The sequence below is a fragment of the Hippocampus guttulatus genome, chromosome 7 (genome assembly GCF_054856545.1).
Source record: "Hippocampus guttulatus isolate MCC_2025c chromosome 7, RoL_Hgut_1.0, whole genome shotgun sequence".
In the NCBI taxonomy this organism is placed as follows: Eukaryota; Metazoa; Chordata; class Actinopteri; order Syngnathiformes; family Syngnathidae; genus Hippocampus; species Hippocampus guttulatus.
The window spans coordinates 12393359-12418119 of record NC_141267.1 but is presented as its reverse complement, the minus strand read 5'-3'; the positions used below and the strand labels follow the sequence as shown (position 1 = coordinate 12418119).

The 24761-nt window shown below is 42.3% G+C and overlaps 1 protein-coding gene across 1 annotated transcript in view; it reads right to left on the bottom strand.

Annotated features, from left to right (window-relative positions):
- Positions 1–24761, bottom strand: part of p3h2 (prolyl 3-hydroxylase 2) — a 48009-nt gene that overhangs the window by 10983 nt on the left and 12265 nt on the right. Inside the window, exons 2-4 of the mRNA XM_086116416.1 lie at positions 7943–8095; positions 5349–5538; positions 945–1076 (exon numbers count right to left, since the gene is read on the bottom strand). Of these exons, the coding sequence (XP_085972542.1) occupies positions 945–1076; positions 5349–5538; positions 7943–8095 (475 nt within the window). The remainder of the gene's footprint in view (positions 1–944; positions 1077–5348; positions 5539–7942; positions 8096–24761) is intronic.

The window sequence follows — 24761 nt, the reverse complement described above, 5'->3', positions numbered from 1 at the left end:
GAGCGATTAAATTTTTTATGTGACTGATTGCGTCACAAAATTTAAATTCACCACAGGGAGACCCCCAAAATGATTGGGCGCTCAAGAAGTCTTGGTTGGGCATTCTTAAAGGCTGATGATGTAGACCGGCTTCTTGTTTATTGATAGTCGACAACCTACAGAGAGCGCCGTGTAGAATTGTGTTGATATTTTCTTGGACACATGTTCATATTTCGTCTTGTTTGGAAGCAGCATCTTTCGTTTATGTGACGGTTTTGTTGTTACATATTAGTCCCCAAGGGGATATTTTTGTTATTCAATGCTGCCTAATTGAGCGCTTTCAATTTTTGAAATTCAATGAATTAAGGGTTCTAGGAGGGTCAAGTTTTGGAAGTTGTCATTGTTATTTGTTTTTCATTTTTATTGAAGGCAGGGGGAAAAAAAGACGAAAATTGGGGAATTTATTTGAAGGACTACCTCGATATTATAAATGACTGTGATGTAAAATAAAATGTCCTCGCAATGAGCCTTTTAAAATCTTACTAAGATAAGATATCCATTATTTGTGCCACAATGGGGACATTTACACTATTAGTGAAACCATTTAGTATGGTGCGTTTTACACAAGGGATTGAAAGGTAAACCCATTTACATCAAAATTATTATCTGGTATTTGATATTCCAACGTATTAAGCTTGTGAAAGATGTCATTAACTAAATCTATTTCATATTTTTAGAAGGTGTGAACATTTACATGAGCAATTAAATTTGTCTCATGAACCGGCAGTTCTGTCAGACAGGGCGCAGTTCATTTCTCCTGCACAAACGGTTCTCCCGAATGCATCTTTGGGTGTTTTAAAGGTCGTTAACACACCCATGGCAGGTTTGGCGAACTTGGTTGTTTCACAGGTGCAGCAACCACACAATATTCTTTCTTATTGTACAGACAAAGTTAAAGGACTCACTCTTGTAGTAGGCGAACTGGAGGTAGTCGTAGTGCTGCGGCAAATAGTTTTCCATGGGCGATAGGCGACCCGGCCGGGTGGCGAGATCTCTGACGCACTCGTGCTCACAGTGCAGTACCTGAGTGAAGTGATCTACAATTGAAGAAAAAAAATTTGATCAGTTTGACATGACTGTAAAGAGAGGCTCTTATTTTGGGGGACAGCCAAGGTCGAACAACATGCCTTCTAAAACAATAGCTCTGAGAAACAATGGAAAGAATGGAACAATTTCTTTTCCGTTCAAAGGTCAAACCGTTCCCAATGTAATGCTGTTCTTTGTACAGGTAAACCATGCATTCATTTTCTATAGCATTCATCCTGATTAAGGTCACAGCTGAGATGGGAGCTATCCCAGTTGCGGCACCTTGAACTGGTCGCCAGAAAGAACATGTCAATCGCAGACAGGAAGGCCCGAACCGAAGTCCGAAACCAGAACCTTAGCACTGTGAGGCAGACGAGCCATCCCCTGTGAAAGTGATGGGCCAAAAACTCGTATGTCATAATTTGGTAAATTGGTTTTAGTCTGTACTGTAAGTCAGTTTACACGTGTGGGTGTTGTGCAGTCTTGACAAATTCCTGACCAATCTAAGACGTTGCTTGCTCGTGTTAATTAATTGAACAAAGGGGCTGTTTGGGGTCTCTGGAAAGGTGATGATTTTCGAGGTACGAGGACTCTGCCCGACGCCATGACTCCTCATTTCCTTACTGATGACACAGCAAATCCAAAGAGTGCGAAACCAAAACACCCAATGATAATTGCTCATGTTACAACACTTTTTAAACACACTCCTTTCAGTTCTCAATTGTCACACAATTGTAAAAACAATTTCACCGCTGTAAAACGCAATAAATAATAAAAACAATTAAACGCGCTGATGCATGTGGCTAAATGTGTATCAGAGGAGAGTCCCCAAAAATGTCACCGGATACTAGGATATTATTGTTTCCATCTCAATTGCAAGTGACACCATCGGGTGGTCTGCGGTTAGTTAAGTTTTCCCCACAGCCATTAACACTGCTGAGATCATCTGTGTGATGTCAGCAAATCTCATAAAACACACAGGCCCCGGACTGATGAATTGCTTGTTTACATTTCACGATGGAAAACTGAGTTTGACGCTCCGATGCGCACGGAGCCATCACCCTCGATGAAATTAGCCAGGAGACATCAGATATGTTTGAGGAGTGGGAGGTGAAGATAAAATATGGAAAACAGATACTAAACATGGGAATGGGACAACTTGGACAAAAGCCGCAGAGTCCGTCATGTTCATCTGCATGTATTAGCACTTACGCATTGAGTGAAGGTATGTAGAGCTGGCCACAATATTAGGCACGCTGTCACAATACACACGATGGAACAAAATGTCTGCCTTTACAAAGAGACTGAGTTAAGAGTTACTGAATTAAATTATCTCTGTTATATTACGCACATTATTTATGGCAGTAAACAGTCCAGGGTATAATCCACTTTCTCGTCCAAAGTCAAAGAACTCCATTTTATTACAGCTTAAGATGGCAGCCAATATATTACAATACGAGTCAAGTTTGCACCGCAGCACCATGACGATCAAAACATATTTTGAATGACAACGATCACCAAAACAGAGCGTTATAAGGCAAAAATTTTAGATGGTGTTTTTAAGGTCATCATTTGTCAAGTAATGGTGGGCAGTGAGGATAAAACATATTGCATCATTTCCTGGTAGCCAACATGACATGGAAAAACGACGTGTTCTTCTTGTATCTTTGTGTCTTTGTGGCAATGACAAACTTGGCGTGTTGACCTTTTGGGGTAGAGAGCAAATATATCACTTCCTCAGGTCGAGACCTGAGAGGAAAACCGGCGCACATACACTGCTGGCTTGAGTGTTGAGAATGATCACTGAGATCACTCCAGTGCAGCTGCAGCCCTAATTCCCTCCCTCTTGCTGTGGTCTGTTCAGTCTCCTGTTGGGTCTCCGGAGCACATCTAAACTATCCAAAAACTGTCCTGAAGCACTCAGTGGTTGTGAAGAAACGTACTTTCTCAATAACAACTTCAGAGCAGTGTGCAGAGTATTACACTCCAATGGCATACAATAAAATAAACATTGCAGGCAGCGTTTACCTCCAAGAGTGGAATTGAAAATAATCCTCTGATTGGAGGTCAAACAAAGCTCATCCAACACTAATTAGCTATATGTTGGAGCCTCGCATATTCAAAACACGCTCGGAGGAAAAGTTGGGAGCTTTTCCTCCGAGCGTGTTTTGCACTCAACACAAACAACACGCAGTGACATTTCGCTCTGATTGCATTCATTCCAATCAGTGTGCTTTGACTGCTCGCCAACTGCAGCTGTATTGTATGTAGGAAGCGAGAGCTTTACGTTGGACATTAAACTGCCCCGCCGCCCCACACACAAAAAAAAATGACAGGATCAAAAATGGGCACATTCAAAAGTGAGAGTATGTTTCTACATTACTACAATACAGTATTCATAAACAATTCAGTAAACCCTTTCAGGGACATCGGTTACGTCAGTGGACAGCATATCATGTTATTGGTTGCAGGGTGCACGAAAGGGTTTAAGCAAATGTTATTGTCTTTGCAAAAGCGCAATTGTGGATACGGCTCCTGTTACGGATCTCAACTGAAAGTTCAGCAGTGTTGTACGGGGCACGTTTAAAAGTCACTTTCACGACGCAAATACAGTGCGGTGTGCGGTGTCGTGACATCACATGACTTTCACCCTTTGACTCGGTGCCAACTGACATCCAGAGCCAAGCTGCTGCCAGTCAGATTTGATCACCAAGTGAGCACAAAGAGCATTGTTTGGCCTTGTCTGAGCCTCCCCGGGCTCTTTCAGTACAACAAAGCCTAGCTCAGGCTCAGGGCCAAACAGAACAGTCAGGATAGGTTGATTAAAAAAAAAAAAGCTTCATCGCACTCATTGCTTTCATGTTAGACATATGAGGACTCATCCGAGTTATGGCTTTGGAAACCGCTGTCCAACGGACAAAGAAATTAACAAAACGGCTAGAGTAAACACAAGCAACACAAGTACTGTCTAGTAAAGGGGTCAGCAACCCAAAATGTTGAAAGAGCCATATAGGACAAAAAAACAAAACAAAAAACAAATATGTCTGGAGCCGCAAAAAAATATAAGCCTTCTATAAAACTTACAATGAAGGAAACCCAGTCTGTATGTATGTAGGAGACTGGACTGTCTCAGAATTGTTTATGTTATTCATTCCTTTGTTGTGTGTTCACAAACGTCCCCATAGAATTTATTTTATAATTTCCTTGCTTGATTTTTTTGTTTTGGTTCTTTATTTTCGCTTTTCCTAGTGTCCGTGAAGTGATCATTAATTTCCGTTTTTCTGAGGCTGTCTTTGAACGCCTTTCGAGTTGAACGAGAAGAGAGAAGGCACGGAGTCAGACGCAGACGTGTCTGTGTTTGTCGAGAATGTTAAAAGCATAAATAAAATGTATGTTTTAAAAACAACAACACCACAGCTCTCCTTTTTCGGAGCTGCAACATGTATCTATGTATATCTATTTGAGCTATATTAGCCTACTATCAAAATCTTTTTCCATTTTCAAACATTTTTTATAAAGCTCCAGGGAGCCACTAGATGTCGCTAAAGAGCCGCATTCGGCTCTGGAGCCGCGTGTTGCCGACCCCCGGTCTAGTATGTCTTAGAAGATCCCATCTGGCTGGCAACATTGAAACATACACGATGCTACAAAAAGAATAGACAATTTCAACCAAAAATATGCTCCAAACTAGAATTCAACATCCCAATAAAAGTGGATAGAGATGACGCAGTACAGTAACGAAATGTCTGCTTACACCCTAATCTGTTTTTTGTGTGTGTGTATCCTTTCCAATTGGTATAAATAAAATATCGGGATAATATAAAATACAGAGGAAATTAGTAATAAATACAATACAATAAAAATGTATCCATCCCCAAAAACTGTGGTCAAAAACTTTGCTTATAACTTCTTGTTGCACATCCAGCATGTAACACTCCACTTATAGTCTTCAAGTGTTACAATGGCTATAGTTTGAGAAAATGAACATATAACAGCAATTTGATTTTCAGGACTTCTTATCCGGAAATGTTTTTCGAAATTACAGTACCTGGAATAAGTGAAGGTCAATCTTCTATCTGGAGTGAATTGTGTTCAAAGCCATTTGTAAATCACAGAACTTACACGGATTTACTAGTTTCATTGGTTTGTCTCATATGGCATTCAAAAGCAATGAGATTTTGGTTTGATACGGGATAAAAATCTCTGTTGCGTGCGCAGAGCAGGAAAATACATCACAAGAGCGGATTAAAGCATTGCTTGGTTGGGGTGGTGTTGGTATTTACCTGAAATGACTTCATAGAGACTGTAACGGTAACGAAGGTGATCGTGGTCCTCAAATTGGTGCTGCCCCTGACACAGGGCCCGGCACTCCACATCGGCTTTGTAGTACTCCACCAGAGCCTCCTCGAAGAGATGGCTGGCCCCAACGTAGTCGCCTTGCTCGTATAAGGTCACCGCTGCGCTAAAGGAGTGCTGCAAAGGAGAAAAAACGTCAAACTCATACTGAACATGTTTAAAAACACACACACACACATTGTGTGTTGTTCTCTGTCAGCGTCAAAAAATACAACAATAAAAGCAACCTGCAACTGGTTCATTAAAAAAATAAATCTAGTCCTCTGGTATGCATAACAGTAGGAGAACTGAGTCTTGTGTTTCAACCTAACAGAAACAGAGTTTTGGGGGAAGTAAGCCAAAGCATACAGAAATGAGCACCACATTTTAAAATAATAATGTTCCATTCATGTAATGGCTCACAGTATATCTGTTTAGACTGGCATTATAAGGTGAGCAATTGAAACCAGCATAGCAAGTGGGTTTGAATGACAGATTGCCGTGGTCGGATTCGATCCATGTGGGGTGAGGGTGTAACTCAGAACAGCTTGATGCAGTGGTCGAACATATGGGGCGAGACAAAAACCAGGGAGTGGGGTAAGAGAGGGTGAAAGATCTCCAATGGAGGAGCAAACAAAGACTTCCATACTTTTCAGTGTGCAGAAACTAACCCCAAACAGCGCTAAAGGAGTTTCCAGTCATTGAAGGGCCAAGAACATAAAGAGCCCTTCATTCTCCAATGACTTTTCCCCTTATTGTATGTGAAGCATAGAAAAAAAAAACAACGATCAGGAATCATGGTGCCAGGTATTGAAGTGCTGCAGTGAAAAAAATTGGCCAAAACCTGCAGCCACAAACCAAATACATGAACCGACGTGCGCTTTTACACTGCACAGTACTGACTTGGCTTGGCTCAGCTCTACTCACCTCGGTCTCGATTTTCCACTTTGAAAGAGCACTGCAGAAAATTTTGAAAGCCATGTTGGATTGAACGCATCTGTCGGCACGAGACACACCAACAAACAACAACAATGGAGGAGAACTAGGGAACTCTCCTTTACTTGACAACATGCAGCTGCCGGCCCCATAGAGAAATTGTATTCAAGAAGAAATGAAAGGCAGAAAGATGACAGACTGCAACAGGGTAAGTTAACGTTTTTATTTTTGTTACTTTTAGCTGTGTCAAATGTTGACCAGCAGGGATTTGCGTCACTTGGAATCGTGTCTGACCAGCTGCTAGTACGATCTGCAAGGATCTCATTTTGCCAGGAAAAGCATAAATATAGCTTGTAGTGTCATGCTGAGCTCAGTAGCCATTCAGTGGAGAAAGTAGATTGGCCGTCATGTGGAGACACGCTTTGATAAAGTGCCATCATGACTCCAAGTTCAAAATCAGTTGAAAGTTGGGTCTCACAAATAACATCAATCCATCCATCCATTTTTCAATCCGCTTATCCTCACAAGGGTCACGGGGGGTGCCGGATCCTATGCCAGCTGTATTCGGGCAGTAGGCGGGGGACACCCTGAACTGGTTGCCAGCCAATCGCAGTGCACACAGACGAACAACCATCTGCGCTCACACTCGCATCTAGGGACAATTTCGAGTGTTCAATCAGCCTGCCATGCATGTTTTTGGAATGTGGGAGGAAACCACAGTACCCGGAGAAAACCCATGCAGGCACGGGGAGAACATGCCAACTCCACACAGGCCGGAGCTGGAATTGAACCTGGTACCTCTGCACTGTGAGGTTGACGCGCTAACCGCTGGACCACCGGGCCACCACAAATAACATCTTAATTATAAGTCTGATTTCTCAAGAAATTATAGTTCCCTTAAGAGTAAGTGTCTGAAGAAAATCTGAACTCAATCACATTGGCCATCTTGTAGGCTCAGAGTCGAGCCGCTTCTCCTCCACATTGAGAGGAGCCAGATGAGGTGGCTCGGGCATCTGACTAGGATGCCTCCTGGACGCCTCCCTGGTGAGGTGTTCCGGGGATGTCTCACTGGCAGGAGGCCCCGGTGACAACCCAGGGCATGCTGGAGAGACTATGTCTCCCAGTTGGCCTGGGAACACTTCGGGAGAGCTGGAAGAAGTGGCTGGGGAGAGAGAAGTCTGGGCTTCCCTGCTAAAGCTGTTGCCCCTGTGACCATACCCCAGATAAGCGGTAGAAAATGGTTGGATGGATGGATGGATCTTGTCGGCCCCCTTCAAGGGTTTTTAAGATGGTGGCAAAAGATGCTTTTTCAATTTTTTTTTTTTTTTAAACCAAAGGTCCTCAAGTTAATTCAACAATTCCTTGGCATCAAAAGGCCACAAGATGGCACCAAAGCAGGATTGTTGCATTTCCTGAAGACGCAAAAATCTGTGAATCGGCAAATTGACAAATACTGAACTGCAAACATTCGGGGAGGTCACTGTAGTTAAAATGAAGGTCTCTTTGTTTCAGAGAAATAATGACTTGAAGCTAGAGCCCGACGAATTATGATTAAAAAAAACAAAACAAACCCCAAAAACCCCATATATAATATCTCCTCCCTTACCTGGTGTGGCCGAGCTTCTCGGTCGACAAAGTGATTCTCTTTGACCCCCTGTTGATCTTTGTACTGCTCCAGGTTCTTACTCATCTCCACATGTTCCGGATTGGCTTGGAAGTAGGTATGAGCTGCTGCCGCCGCTTTGTCGGGCTGCTTCAGCTGGAGGAGAACAGAGATGAGTTTGTCATTACACTAAAATGATTCATTTGTGTTTTCAATGGATGGCGATGACTTTTTTATAAAACAGTTCAATTAACAACAGTCATGACAATCATCTCATCTACAAATACAAAGTCCTTTATGGGTACCTTTTTGGATACCATCCCTGTGACAAAATGTGACAGTTTTCCCCCCCCCCCACCATTATAATGAGGTTCTACTTATTGTCGTTCTCGAGTAAACACACTTCAGCATTCGCAAAGCCAAGAAGCCGGCCCCCAATTTTTTGTGGCAGGGCAAAACATCTGAACAAATCTGTTTATGAAAAAAAAAAGGCACGAGAGCTCTCTGAAGCGAATCGATTTATTGGGAGGATACAACTTGAGGCAATCTTTCATCTCTTAAAAATGTTAACAGTTTACATTTATTTAATGGCAAGCTTTAGATTATTTTTTTTTCATGCAGACCAGTTTTTGAACAAAAACAAATTTCCCCACTGACAAATAAAATCAATGTTGAGATCCCCGATGACGTCTGAATTTTACTGGCTATTATCAGAAAACAAGAACAATGATTTGATGTGGCATGACAGATCAATTTCCTTGCCCATCTGATTTAGCAATGAAATGAGAAGAAAAGAAGCCAGCTTGATTTAAAAATTGGACATTTGGTCGCCCAAATCAACTGATCAACATTAAGATAATTTGGGAACAACAACACTTTTTTGATGGTTAAAGATGTGATTACATCATCATGTGAAAGAATACAGACGGACAGACGCGGACATGATTGGCCACAAAGCAGCCACATTAACTGTTTGGCTGCATTGGGTGGGGTGGGGGGCACCTAACTCCATCTGTTGAAATCCTTCAAGCTGATGACAGGTGCAAACCGAAAGCAGATTGCATGTTTTCTCATACTCTCGACTGACAGCTGACCTTGGATGAAAATAAGAGGATGGTTTACAACTGCGCCTGTAGGAAATAAGCTACAGGAGAACTCACAGTCTACTGTACACAAGTGAAAGTCCCCTTGTATTTTCCGCAGAGTGACAGTTAATAAATATATCCTCTCCAACAAAGAGTCAACCAGTTCTGGTTGAAGACTGATTCCACTTGCAAGACAGATCCAAGACAATTTGATATGGGAAATGAACCTCGACTGCAAATACTTTGTCGGCACTGAAAGGCTCACGACTGAGATGGTGTCAGCTGCACTCTTGGCCAGGGTGCCTTAAGGGAGCTTTGAGGAGATACCCTTTAGTTGATGTACCATCGAGGGTGCGCCAGTGCGCAGGGAACAGATAAGATGACCGTCTCTATCTGACGGTTGAAGAAGGCAGCCTTTAAAGCACAAGAAAACAGCCTTTGCTGTGTTGCTGCAAGCCTGTATGCTCAAGCAGATTCAGCAACCCGACATCGCTATCTGCGGTACTCATCTGTTGACATGTTTTGCGTGTAGTCCTGGAGACGAAAACAAGGATCTTTTCCCCTGTATGTGATAAAGACACAAGCCAACACCCTGACAAATCCTGAACATTATGCATGATGAGCACAGCTGAACCTAAGCCATATGCGTGCAATCATCAAATACTGCATAGGTAACAAATGTCGAGCTGTGGCAAAAGGAAACTTGTCAAGGTGAAACGGCTCAACCTCAATCAGCACAAATGAATATTTTTGGAACAAGTTCCAAACTAATGTCTCACATTGTAAAGGTCATAAGACTTCGCTACACACCCAAAGGCTTGGTTGATGCACAATACAAACGTACACTCGGTAGTGAAGAATGCCCAAATATCATACGAGAGCGCATATTTGGGAAGAAATTGTGTTTGGAATGCATGGGATCTAACGGATTTGCCATTTGTTTTGACTGCAATTCTGAAAGCTTATGGTGCTACATTGGAGCTTTGGGCTGCCTATTTCTCTCCGCTTGTAGATTGTGCTCATCAAACAGTCCGTTCTCAAAGGAATGCCACATTGTTAAAAGAAACACATCAAGAAAGAAATGTTTATAAAAGTTCCAAAACCTTCAAATTGGAAAATCATTTTATGGCTGAAACGGAAGTTTGAATGTCAAACACGGCGACATATTCGACCACTGCTAAGGAATGAAAACAAGTCTTTGAACACATTTCGTATGGCGTGTGAGTACATTTTTCCTTTACCTACATTTATCTAAATGTGAAAGACTTCCACTCAGAAACTTAGTCCTCACTTTGGCCTCCTGCAAAAGGACCACCTGTACCAGAAGTGCCGGACCGCCCTGCAGCACTGAGAAAATAACTCTTGATGTGGGCAAAGGGTCCTGTCAAACCTCAGCATGGCTCCCGCTTGATTTAATGCTACACAAATAGATCTGGAGCGACGCCAGTGACCCGATGATCACATTGCGTCAAAGAAATATGTATTCCAATGTCAAAAAGCATCTGATAACATTTTTTTTTTTTTAATGAGCTCAGAACTTGTAGGCTTTATATCAGCGGCAGTAAATCAGAACCAGATGTGAAGATTAAAGTACATCACATTTTGTCCTCAACAGTAACTCAGACATTCTGGGACAGGTCTAAACACATTAGCATACTCCAGGCGCAGTGCCTGTCTGATCATCCCGCTTAGCTTCAAGAAGTCAATACTCCCAGACCTACAGCAGGCTCATTTCCTTACAACTCATGATGACTACAGCGTAACTGTAATCTTTTATTAAAAATCCCAGTACCTCAACCGTGCTTGAATAACAGCTGCGACTTGAGGACAACCGGGGACAGTTTTTTCTTAAGTCGTAGTCAAACTAGTTCAGACATTACCTGACATCCATGACAACATCCATCACATGTCTACTCTAGTTCTTCCAGTTCAAATAAATTAACTGTCATGCAGATGCCATGACGGCATCCATTGCCACTTTATCACCCTGTAACTAACTGGGAACCATTCCAACGCTGAGCCAGAAGGGATAGACCGAAGTCCTTGCCCTGATCCTAAACGGGATAAGCGTTTATAAAAAAAATGCATGCAATTTGAATACAGTGTCTTGTGGTTAGAAGGCAACTTTTGCTGGAAGGAAACACTCTACAGGCCAATCAAATGTGTGCAAACATTTCAAACGTGAGACTTAATTAAACTCTTCCATGTACTTCTTACTGTCTCGGGTCTATAATATCCAATGGATTCATTGTATGCAATATAGCAGAAAACATCTGTGAGCACAATACGCTCAGGATGGGGTTGATTCAGGCTTCCAGGAATGTTCTACAGGAAAATGTTCACATTATAGTAAGCCTTCTTATTAGTGTAGAATGCAGACGCCAGTATTTGTATACATTATCAGACAGAAGCATTGAGGAGATTAAAAAATTGGTTTAGGCCATTCCTCTGGTGGCAAAAGAAAACATTTACAGAGAGTTTAGCTCGCAATCTCTGCTGCCGAGTAGCAGCATCCCATTGTAAACAAACCCTTCAGCTAATTTACAAACAGATAGAATACAACATTCAGCAGTGGAACATAACCTATGATTGTAGCAACAAGGGCTATTATAATGGGGAGAATATTTACGCTAGTATTAGTGATTTACTGCGGTTATACTATATGGGTGCCGAGAGGACCTCTTTCAGGGGAATTTGTCACCGGGTGCTTATCCTCCAAATAGGCATGTAAACAACATCAGACCAATCTGTGGCTGAGAGCAGAACTACGGTTGCAAATGTATTTGAACTTCAGACATCCATCCATCCATTTTCTGATGCACTTATTCTCACAAGGGCCGCGGGGCGTGCCGGAGCCTATCCCAGCTGTCTTCGGGCAGTAGGCGGGGCACACCCTGAACTGGTTGCCAGCCAATCGCCGGAACTTCAAACATTCCAACTTTTTATCGACAACAAGAGGTGACGAGGAGTTCTGAGTTTAAAAATCTTTAACCGACAATTACGGCATATGGTCGTATTAACGACGCCAAGGTCAAAACAGCGTCTTCTGTCTGACGGCAACAAAAAGCAAAGGGGCAACCACATCTGAAAAAAAAGAGAAATGAAAGTTTTCTACTGACCATAATGTTAACTTGATAACATAGCATCTACCACCTAGTAGCGATTTTTGAATCGTTGTGATGATAAATATTGTTGCAGTGTTTATTTTAGCCACTAGAGGCTGAAGAGTGCCATGGCCAATGTTGTGGGAGCTAATAAAATATTCGGAGTTTCTTCCGGGGAACTGTTTCGGAAAGGAAAAGTCCAAGCATTTACAACACATAGCAACAATGTTAAGAATAATGGCCCCGCCTAAAACATCAACAAACAAATATCACTGCGCCGCCTCATAGCAGTGGCGGTAGACTATAGCTCGAAAATAGAAGGCTGAATATTCTCATTCATCCTTTCAATCACAAGTGGACTGCTTTGGTTGTCTCTGAAGATATTTTGCCTCTCATCTGAGAAGGATTCAACAGTTCATGCAACAAGGGCCTGGTTAGGACTCCATCAAAACCAAACCAGTGTAGTTCCAAGTTGGAGGCCCGCCCCAAACCACAAATGGTATCTTTTTTTTTTTTTTGGATGCAAAACAACAGTCAGTCGTTAAGATGCCTTTTCAGAGAGCCATCTATCGGTCAACAAGTCGCTGGGTGGAAACTTCCTCATAGTTCTTCACATTAATTACCAGAATTATCCTGGGCCAACCTTTCTATCTATTCTTATGCCAGAAAACTAACTTTCAGTTGGAATAAGCCGTCATAAGCATGATCTTTTCTCTGAACAATTTTAGCCGTCGTTGGGTGAAGTTTGACGGGCACTGTTATTTCTCAAAGCAAAGTATTAAATAATTGCTTTGGCCACGACTTGAGTTATAATGCACACCTCTACTAAACTCACTATAACAGTTTAGAATGGAGTATTTGTATGTTTCTTACCAGTGAGGTCCAACTTTGACAGTCTGACCGCAATCTGGTTTAAAAACACAAAAAGGCACGTAAATGTTTGACATACACCCTTAAAACTGCAGGGTTAAAACATAGACTGACCCAGAAAATGGGGTCAAGTTGACCCAACTTTGGGTTATTTTGCGGAAAACAAACCAAATATTTGAGGTTATTTTGTCCAAAACAATCTTGGAATTTAGGTCAAACTGACCCAAGTTAGTCGGGCCGGTCTAGTTTTGACGTGAATTGGCTTGTTTTTGACACAGCTGTTTTCAGAGTGTCAATAATTAGCTCAGGTTTCGTGTTTCCCATTTGCTATGTTACGTGACAGTACAGTAGCAGCTATGCTTGGCACGAATACCTGGCAGTAAATGTGGCATGAAGGTCACACTAAATGAACATTTGTCTAACTGGCTGGTGAATACATCTCTGTCTCCCATTTCAGATCGAAAATATCTTCTGTCAGATTTCAGATGTCCAAATGGCGAAAATATGAGTCGTCTTGTCAAGATGATACATTTTTGTAAATGCACCTGAATGTTTCAGAAAAAAAAAATCACCCTTTCCACCATGTTCCTTTAGATCCGTTAACTAAGCAGCTGTGATGGATGCAGAATTGCTTTAACGCATGCTTTCTGTACGGCCGTATCGTTTTTAATCACTCAAGTCCTCGAATCTCCGGCTACACATGCCAGCGAAAAATGTGTTTTTCCTCTACTGCTACTTCAAATACAACTTGAACATATGACATGTTAACTTGTGTTTCCCATGCGCGTGAGGAAACAGGTCATACGCATATGGGGTTGGAAGAAAAAAAGTCCAAAATGCTGTTGGTGATGTCATGGATGAAAGCGGTCTACCCACGTGTGCTCCCATCCCACCGCCCTTTCCTCTAATCTGTCCATTACCCGCTGACAGCTCTGCACAGTGGCCTCTTTCTGTATGTCTTGTCCCCACCCTGGACCACAGTGTTCCTCCTATAAGATCATGCCTAAGGAATTTCTGGAAAAGGCCTCGCCGCCGACGCCACTAGAAAGCTTCTTTCATTAGCTCGGAAAGACACACGAGGCAGGACTAGGCTACCCTCAGTGGGTTCAATCGTCGATCCTTTCTTTGAATCCCCGGCTGGCAGACAGGCTGTAGGCTGCCCCAATGAATAATGTGTCAGACAACAGACGGAAGGAGTTGAGAACTTCTGGCTTTCCTTCAGGGGAAAAAGGCAGGAACTCATTTGTCGAGACTCAACGTGTTGGTGGATGTTCACCAAAGCAGAGTGGCTTCATGAATAAATTAAGATTGTTGTTGAACTTGAGCAACAGTTCCAATTAACTACACCCGAACGAACAATCAGCGCTAATTGTATATCTTAAGAGGTATTCCCTTATGACTCTGTTTCCATGAAATGACGATGACAGTGCAGAAAGTGACGATTCACATTTTACTTCTCGACGTGTTCGTTACAGTCTACACAAGGACACCAAACTACCCATAGGTGCCTGGCTGAAATAACACAACAATACACATACGAAAATAAGGAAATAAACAACTAACAAAGGCAATTGACATGCAACTACAAATTTTGAACTTGGGAGTTGTCAAATCTCTCTAAAAAAAAAAGGGGATTGCGTGAAAACGTTTTTTCATTCATCCATCCAGTTTCCAATCTGCTTATCCTCACAAGGGTTGCGGGGCGTACTGGTGCCTATCCCAGCTGTCTTCGGGCAGTAGGCGGGGATACCCCGAACTGGTTGCCGGCCACCGCAGGGCACACAGAGACAAACAACCATCGGCGCTCACAGTCACACCTAGGAACAATTAAGAGTGCACAATCAGCCTGCCATGCCATGTTTTTGGAATGTGAGAGGCAACCAGCGTACTCAGAGAAACCTATGCAGACATGCAAATGCCACACAGGAAGGCCGGAGCCGGGATCGACCTCTGCACTATGAGGTCGACGCGCAAACCAGTTGACCACCGGGCCACCATTTTTTTTTTTTTTAAGTAAAACAAAATCACATTTTGTATAACATCATGATTACATTTCTGAAATGGTCAGCTTCTGCTCCAGTGTACATCCAAACTTAGATGAATTTGGCGAGGAGGAACTCGAGAGCCCTGACCTCAACCACATTAAAAGATTTCTTGATGGGCAAGGACATAGTATAAGCCAGGACCTCTGACACATTCTGTTGGGGATGAATGGACAAAAGAATCCCACAGGCACAGTGCTTTCCAAGAACTGTGCAAGCTGACAGTTAGAAAGGTGCGTCAATACTTTAGTCCATGCAATATACTTGAGCGTGATCCCAAATATGAGCTCACAACCATCATGAGCCAATTTGCACCAAGCTACTTGAAATAGGTTGTCTGAAAATTTGTCTGCCTTGCAGCTGACACCATTCGGTGGAAGGGGAAACATCCGCTTCCTTTCCATCTCCGGTGACGGCTCATTTGAAGCAGCGACCGAGTTCACACACGGGGAGAAAATGTGACTCTTTCCCAAAGCAAACTGACACCACATCAGCTACTGTGTCCCCAGTCAAGCATCAGAGTTTTAGCATGTCTGATTGAGCTTCCTGAGCAGGTTGAGGGCCTAAAAGGGCAGCTTTGTGTTGGAAACCTCAAAAAGGTGTGTGAATGTTTAAAGTAATGCAGACAGGGTGGAAAATGGGCCATAATGTCTTTCACCCCCCACCACCACCACCTCCAACTCTCTCACATTCTCTCCTAGAAAACAGTGGCACACACTCTTTTCTCCCAAGAACTAAAAATAGGATCGGCTAGCCTGGCGTCTCGTACTTTGACGCTACTATTTGCTAATCCACAACTGTTTCCTTTCACGTGAAGTGATCTGTTCCTGGACTGGAAATGAAAACACTGTGGCGCACAGTTGTGTTTTGTCTTTCTCACATCGCTTTCGTTGAAGGTGTTTGTTAAAGGTCTACACAGAGTGGAACTGGAGCCCACACATGCAAACCCACAAATATTTGCAAACAGGAACTTCTAGTGAGCTGAATGTAAAAAAAAAAAGTTTGACATTGTGGTTAATTCATGTTTTTTTCCCCACCCTTTGCTCAAACAAAATAAAAATGGACAGTCTTGTTGGAGTAAAGGAACTATAAGTGTATATCCGAAACTGTCTTCAGAATGCAAGGAAAAAGGCACAGATGTTGCCACCATCAGAGTGGGGGGGGGGGGGGGGGTTAACAGGAAACCAAGGCACTTATTTGATTTTCTAAAATCACCTGGGAAGACAAAGGGATTTTCAATCTCAAAGGAGTGTCACTTCAAACATTTACAAGGACGACGGGGCTCCGAGGTCAATGGTCTCACATCAGTGTGGAGTTAATAAGCCTCTCCACTAGCCACACCGGAACGATGGCGTGTAAATGCTAATTCTTAAGTAGACAAATGCACACAACAAGGAGCCAAAACGACACACTGCCAATGTGTGTGGGAGTCGGTCAATGCGCACACAATGCCGGCATTCATACATTCTCAGCCCTCGCCTGCTGCGGCCCCCACTTACCCGATACATATCCCACAGAAAGCAAAATGTATTTACCTTATTTATCAATGACTGTAAGTCACCCTTTTTCTCGTAATTCGGCTGGTCCTGCAACTCATACTCATGTGCGACTGGTTTATATTACAATTAGAGCTCTCTGACTTGCACCCAAAGTCCCGGCTCCCTAATTGAGTTGACAGTAGCCAAATAGTTCCGGGTGGATTAAAAATATGTCAACTTGGGCTCTATTTGCAGACAGCGCACATCAGGTATAAAACATGTGGAAATTGTGGCATAGGTGGTGTCATGCAATTTTGGTGGATTTGATCGAGGTGCGGGCAGACACATTCTGAGCTCCGCTTACGTGTGTGGTGGATGTCATCGTATTTCATTCCTAAATATGACACCAGCGTGCATCAAAACCCTCTGAGTCATTGTACAAATCAACAAAGTGAATGAATTATTAACGTCTTTAATACTGTTTATTTTCAAAAGCACCACAAGTCTGCGGTAGAGCTACAGTACACGAATGGGTGGGTTGTCACACGGATGCACAAACGGGGTCAGAAAGCTGTCTCCAAGTGCCCATCTCACAGTGGTAAACATCATCCACAAGTGGAGATCTTGCAGTTTCTCATAAACGAACTTTGCGCCTTTTGACTCTCGCTAATCTGTTTTTGCTATGTCAATTTGTCCTTCTCCTGCACCGAAGTTAAAGGGAACGCTAGGGAACCTTTTCCATTGCCCGTGACCCAAGTCGGCTGTGTTCACTCCCACAACAGCAGAAATGTAGAAAAAATACCAAATGAAAGAAAACACCATCCATGCGCACAGTCAGGTCATGCTTTGCGTTAGACTTTTGCTGGGAACAAAAATAGTGCCCACATTTTTTTTTTCATGTATTTACAACTTCCATGCTCAGACAGAAACCTCGAATGAGAATTCAAAGATAAAAGATAGCATGCTTCTTGTCTTTTTATCATCGCTCAAAACGCCAATTACAGCAACATGAAATGTGCACGCTGTTTATTTTTCATTACTTCTTAATTCGCCCCTTAGACTGCAGGAGATCACAGGGTTAGTCCACGAGTAAATTAGATCTTTGTTCTTATTTCCTTGTCATTTCAGAGTAAAGCCATTGTTATTTTAAGATTGACCTCTCCATTCAGTGACCTAACTTTAAATAAAATATTGTGCAATTATAACAGAAAAGCATGTTAGACTAATCTTTGTAAAATCTGAGAAGAGTTTAGGGTCTTGGTTTGAAAAGCTGTTGAAAGGCTGGATCTGTGAATGTGGACACACTGAGAAATTAATGCACGTCATGTCATGTCCAACCACTAAGAGGTGTTTTGGCGCAGCATGTTTGAATGCGACAGTAAAAAACCCCAACTAACTTAGATTTATTCTAAGTGCATTTTAACAGTAAACCACTTCTGTCATGATCTTATTTGGAAGTTTCCTCTGCCAGATATGTTCTCCCGATGTGACCCTGTTTGGAGAACCGCTCGTCGCTTAGCCATGTCAGACGGGTTGACATATCACGTCATTTCTTCTGGCCTTTTGCACAAACTTAGTGAGAGTTGGAGTATGCTGCCATAAATTAAATTGTTTTGTGGCTGACACGACAGTGAGTGACCACGAATCTTCGATAGAAACGCCAATTGTGATGTGTAATGACTCGTTTCCCACAAAGATGTTAATTCATGACACAATGAAGTCAGAAGTCGACTATTAAAGTATAATAGTTGCGAGTCTGGTTTATCATACTTGTCACACAGAAACAATGACTTTGGTGAAGGCCACATAAAGCCATATTATATTTTTCCGTCTTTACCGAGACTTTTCTGCGAAAATTAAACATGACCTGCAGTGGAAGACACTACTGGACCGTCTGGATTATCTCAAGCATTCAACATGCCAACAGAATGAAAACATTATTAGAGTTTAAATTATCACTTAAGTAAGAAAACAGATTGATTAGTTTTATTGGGACTTCGTTTGTTTTTCAAGACTTTGCTGCATGTATTGATTAAAAACTCACAAAATGAAGCCATGTTCCAAATACAATTATAACTAAAGTAAAAATAAAAAAATGTGGCAGACGACCATAAATCCAATGCATCGCAAAAGGATGTAAATAATGTGTAAATAACAGCTCATTCAGTTGTGTAGACATGGTAAAGAAAAGTGAAACCGACAAGATTTCCTTCATATATTGTAAAAAATGATGCGACTGTCATCCAGAGGAGTGGTCTAAAATATCAGAATTTCACAGACTGGCCAATCTGTAAAGAATGGGGGAGGCCTCAAAAGGACTGGGTCTGTCTGGTCTTATGATGAACATGGCTCATGTTGCTGCTGTCGCATTACACAGATGTAGCATCCTTGACACACAGCATGCCGACAGGAATTCAAGTCACACACCCACAAGCACACAATACACACACTTTGGGCTGCACACCAAAGTGATGCGTCTGAACCCGTTGGAACGGTCACGCGGCGTGCGCCTTCTGCGACTTCTTTTAAAAAATGGCCCACATTCACTCATATATACCTATATGTGTGTGTGTGTGTGCGTGCAAGGCTCAATCATCTGTGTGCGGGTGTGAGCCACTGACTGTATTGTTTCACAATTGTCCAGTTTAGTTGCGTTTGGCTCTGTGGCTGGGTGCTCAGCAGGCCTTCCACCCATGACTGATTGACAGTTTTAAACAGTTTAAACTGACTATCTCGTTCACCATCTTGTCTCCACGTCTTCCTCCTTTGATGCGGTTTACTTGTGAGAGTTTGGACATGAGAGGAATTTGAGAGTGCATTTGTGTGTTGGGGGCGGAAGAGGTTTCATGTGCCGTGGTAGGTGCCAGGCAGGTGACCCTTTAGTGAGACTTCTCAGCACCCGGCATGCCTCGCATTCCACAGACATCTCTCAGCTTAGGCAACAGTATGGTCGGCGTTAGATAAGACCGATCGGACTTGGAGTCATGCTTAGAGCAAATGGCTTAGTTCAGGTGTTTGATCCCGTATGAACTGTTATGACATACAGTATGCTGTGATTTGGGGGGGGGGGGGGGGGGATCATAACACATGAGGCGTTCTACGAAAAACCATCCAATAAATCCTCCCATGCAGTTCTTCAGACCTGTCAGTAGAGAGTATATGTGTCATATGTCTTCGATAATATGGCTCCACTTTAATCCTGCCCACTGTTGTTCTTTGTCACTAGTATAAGGCTCACATGGGGGCAGGAAACTGTTTGCAATGTGGTCGAATATAGGTTTACTGTATATTGCTGTTCTAAAGACATACCGTATTGGCCCGAATATGAGACGGCCCTGATTATAAGACGACCCCCTCTTTTTCAAGACTCAAGTTTGAAAAAAGACTTTTTGAACAACAAATACATTTTTATACAGAAAATAATTTTTATTCTTTGTGACAGGGGTTCGCTTTGGCCTGGGGAGTCAAGTTCAGCATTCACTTCAATGATATCTGGCGCCATCTAGCTTTGTGAATGGGTATAATGTCTAGACCCTGAATATAAGACGACCCCCGCTTTTTCGGTCTTATTTCAATGCAAAAAAGACCGTCTTATATTCGGGCCAATACAGTAATAGAAGACTATGTCTCAATCATTGGACTATTTAGAGAAATCGCGCTCTGACAATACACAAAGCCGAATTTCAGATATGGATTTCCTCCCGATGCGGCGGGGTAAGCAGAAGTGGAACCAGAGCCAAAACCGACTCATTATAATGTTTGTATCATTGACGACAACATATTTCAGATTTGATATCCTTTTGCACTCAATCTTGCATGGCCACCCATGAGGGGCTCAGAGTGCCGTGAGTCTGCATGCTCTACATTGTTGACATTACACAGTGCCATTTAAGGACTTGAGTGAAATAAGTCTGACAAAGTGAAAGAGGGAATTTCTTGGGCTATAAGCTTTCAAATTGCAAATGTCAGTCTATTTTGAAAAACATCAGGAAACATGACAAGTAGAGCCTTGAATGACTCTTGAGGTGAGGTTTAAGTTCCTAATGCCTATTTTTATCTCATTTTGTTATTGTTAGTTAATTATTAGTGAGCCATTAAATTGAATAAAGAATGATTATTAAAATCCCAAGCATGGCTGAAGGAGTCTGGCATACGGAACGGACTGCCAAGTGACGACACAATAGCACATGATTCATTCCGACATGCTTTCAAACCACTACTTGCAGACGACCCCATGTGGAATAAATATTTCTGTGTGCGCTGTTTTTCCCAGTAAGTGACTGACCAGAGTGTTCTGCCTTCCCACCAGTCAACCCTGAAAAAAAAAATTAGGCAGACAGAGATATCCATCAGCTTCTCTCAGCCAACATAGCAGAAATAAGCCACCTGGCATTAATTTCTCCTGTGGTCATGCTGGGCCACAGGCAATAAAATCTACATGCATTTTACTATACGTTCGAAATACCCACGCCGTGTCTTAAGAGCTGCTTGGGAAATAAAAACATGAGCTGTACTCTGTTGTTGAGGTTACATAGAAGTCAGTGTGGGATCAGTTTGAGCTGTAGAGAAGCAGGAAATGATGTGCATGGGTCAGAGGACACGTGCTCAGATATTGCTTGTTGTTGTGTTCCACCTGCAAGGGATTCCCCGCCACTGTGTGCAGCCCTGCATCTCAGGCAGCTTCTTCTTTTTTTTTAATGTCTTTGTATACATGCAAGAACATGTATCTGCATGTGCTTCCCGTTGGGTTGAAGACACTCTCTGGCCTAACAGCATGAGAAGAGTGAATAATGACGAGCTGCAGCAGTTGCATAATGGCGCAGATGCTGTTAAATCTTGGCTCTCGATTGTCCACAAACCTCAGCAGTATTGCGCCACTTTGTGCGCCGCTGTCCCGCTTCTCGATGGCCAAATAACACAACACAAGTTATGGTATGTGGTCTGTTCTATCCGCTCTTCCAAGAATCCGGAACATTCAGTCTGGCGGCTCTGACACTTAGCTCCACTTAATGTCAAGGCTGTGACTTTGGCAGGAACGGATGCCAGCTGCCACTAAAAATCGCTACTACGGAGGCTCTGAGAACTACTACAAAAAAAGTGTACTACTTTATTGTACTAATGTGAGGAAAGATACAATCAGAACTGAAACAGAAAGATACTTTTTTCCCTTTATGGTTTCAACTTGAGTCGATATGGCTCTCGTTGCTGTAAGATGCTTTTCGATTGACAAAAGCGGTTATTCTTGGCAAAGTCAACACCAGATGAGTGACCAAACAGACTCACCATTGCCACAACATCATAACATTTGAAGATCTATGGTTAGAAATGTTAAAGATAAACACACATGCTGACGTTAGCGTAATGTTTAAGCTAACGTCAGCAAGCCTTAAACCATTGACGTGGCTGACTTTTGAACGCTGTAGGATTAACTGTTATATTCTGACAGTCATATTAAACGCAATCTTCACAATACATCCTACCCCAGTGACATTTTCAAACAAAAGTGTTTCACAACATAAAAAGCCCATTTGCCTAATTGCGTGGCTCGAGGGCAGAGCGACTTCAGCCTGCAGCGCATTGTACAAATGTCACATCCGTGAGTTGCTGGGTTCAACTCAAAGTGGTTAACACGCAGAATCACTTGATGAATGCAAACCTCAGGTGATGTCAAAAATATTTTAGCCCTGAAATAAAACATATTAGAAAGAACAAAGTGAGCAGAACTGGAGAAAGGAAAATAGCTAAGAGCAAACTTGGATGAGATACAAAATCGGGGGTCACAGGGTCCTGAAACTTTTGCGAACATCTGTACAGTATTGTCGATGTTGTCACCTAAGATTTCACGCCGCGCTCTGTATAAGTCACAGCCAATATTTCCTTACTATTTATTGAGTGAGGTGTTTCTGAATTACCATTGTGAGTTCACATCCAAGCTGGGTTTTCTTGAGCAAAATCACTTATAAGACTCTTTCTAGGGAGGAGAAGAATGACGAAGGAAAACAAGTGTAGGTCAGCAGGGGCCAGACTTCACCCCACCCAGCTGTTGGACAAGAAACCCTCGGGCACAACTCGCCTATGTTTCAATCAGTTGCCCTTGCTCAACTTCACAACATGTACTGAAGTGAATTACTCTTCGGAGAACTCTTGTGTGTGACATAAGTGAGATAACAGTTGCCCTGATTTTTTATTTGTTTTGTAATTAAACCCAAAAGAGGAGGTGAAGTGCCATAAGGGTGTTTCGGTATTTGATTTTCGGTCCTTGCACAGACCTGACATCATATCACGAGGGGGCAATTTTAAATAGTTCACATAAACTGGAAAACCGACACGGCCATTTATATTTCACAAGAGCCAACAATTCCCTGTCCTATTATTTGCCATAATACGTGTTGGTACATTCCATCATATTTGCTCACATTTTGACTGCTCAATGTGACTAAATCCACATCATGTTCACACTGCTAAAAGAGTGAGCGTGTGTGCAGCCACGCTACCTTCTCCTCCCTATCCAGGAATGAAAATAGTTTCGCAACCAACAAATTTCAAACGGACAAAGCACTGCGATCATATTCAAACATATTCAAAGGTAGAACTATGAAAAAATTTGTTATTGAATCTGTGAAGCTGCCAGATTTTAAGATATTATTCTGTATGAATTGAAAGCAGTGCCAAAGGTTATTAAATTTATTCTTCGACTGAACATGTTTCTATTTAATGTATGTGACGTGATTCATCCAATGTTGATTTTATCTTTTGGCTCGCTCATATTTTAGAAGAGCCTCTCAGGATTCTCGGATGGCCTCTCTTAAGTGGTTCTTTAAAAATAACTTTCCACTATTTTGCAATACAGACATCATATTTATCATGGTCACTCAGCTTTTCCGTCGCAGAGTAGGAATCAAGTGCCATTATTGTAAAACACTATAAATCCAGAGTCACCCCAGAGTTGCATAAGTTACAAGAGAGATTTGGAGCGCAATGCATCATAATGGAGAGAGATGTCGTACTTACAACAAAGTTAGATAAGATTGTTTGGGAAAATCAATCAAATGTAGTAATCGGGGGGGGGGGGGCTTTAGTAGAAGAAATCTTTTCACTGGCTGAGTCACAGCTTAGATAACAGGAAGTCTCCAGGGTAAGAGAGGAAATCCCCAACAATCTGGCGAGGAAAAACACCACCAGACCAATCAAAACAAAACGCTCCTTTCAAAAAAATGACCACCACCATTAAAACCAGGTGGCCGGTAGAGAGATGTGCTTCATTTCTTGGGCACTGGTACCATAAAGTCATCCTGTATTGAAACAATAGGATGGAATCAAACTCCCTGGTGATCTCATATCCTCCCTTTGGCCTCCCACTGACAGACCATGATGAAAAGCCACCGTGTGTTTCTATATCGGGCAGCGTCCAACCGTGCAACTTCCAGTTGCAACTGCTCTGTCCATTTACACCATTAGCTGATTTACCACAAACCACAGTCAGCCCTTTTGTTTGGGTTGTGAGTAGACTGGGCTGCCAGGAAAAGTTGTCATGTATAACATGGCATTTTATTACGTCTTAGCTGGAAAACAGGCTGACAATGACAGAATTCTCCTCATAAAAGTTTTTTTTCTGCATTCTTTGACCACGTCATTGGAAAAACAGAGTCAGTGATGCTGCACTTTGCATGCGTAATGACTTAATTTCATGATGACGGTCCAAAAGTATGACCGTTAATAATGAATAGTAGTCTTCTGAAGGCACATGGGAACAATGTCTTCAAGTAAGAACGCTGACTTCTCATCTCAAGTATGTTCAGAAAGTGACAGTGTCCTACTAAGCACCTCGCAGGTGACAAAGCATCGCAGACATCGGACTCAATTAAAGCCAATCAGAAATCCGCCCTGACGCATTGGACAGGAAAGCATTCTCAGGGGTAACCCCTGATAGTGTGTGCCTCTTATCGCCCTAAAGCACATGTGTCAAAGTCAAGGCCCGGGGGCCAAATCTGGCCCGCCACATCATTTTATGTGGCCCACAAAAACAAATCAAGGATGTCAAGTTCCATGATGCTTGCTAAAGTCTGAACCAAAATTTCAAATTGTCATATGTAATCCACATGAACAGTCATTATTCTTGATTTCTGTTTTTAAAACTAGTTATTCATTAATTTGTTGTGCGTTCTGTATGTAATATATGGAGGGGATTAAACATTTATATGGTTTCCCAAAATTCATAAAGGGTCTCCAAGAGAAACCGTAAC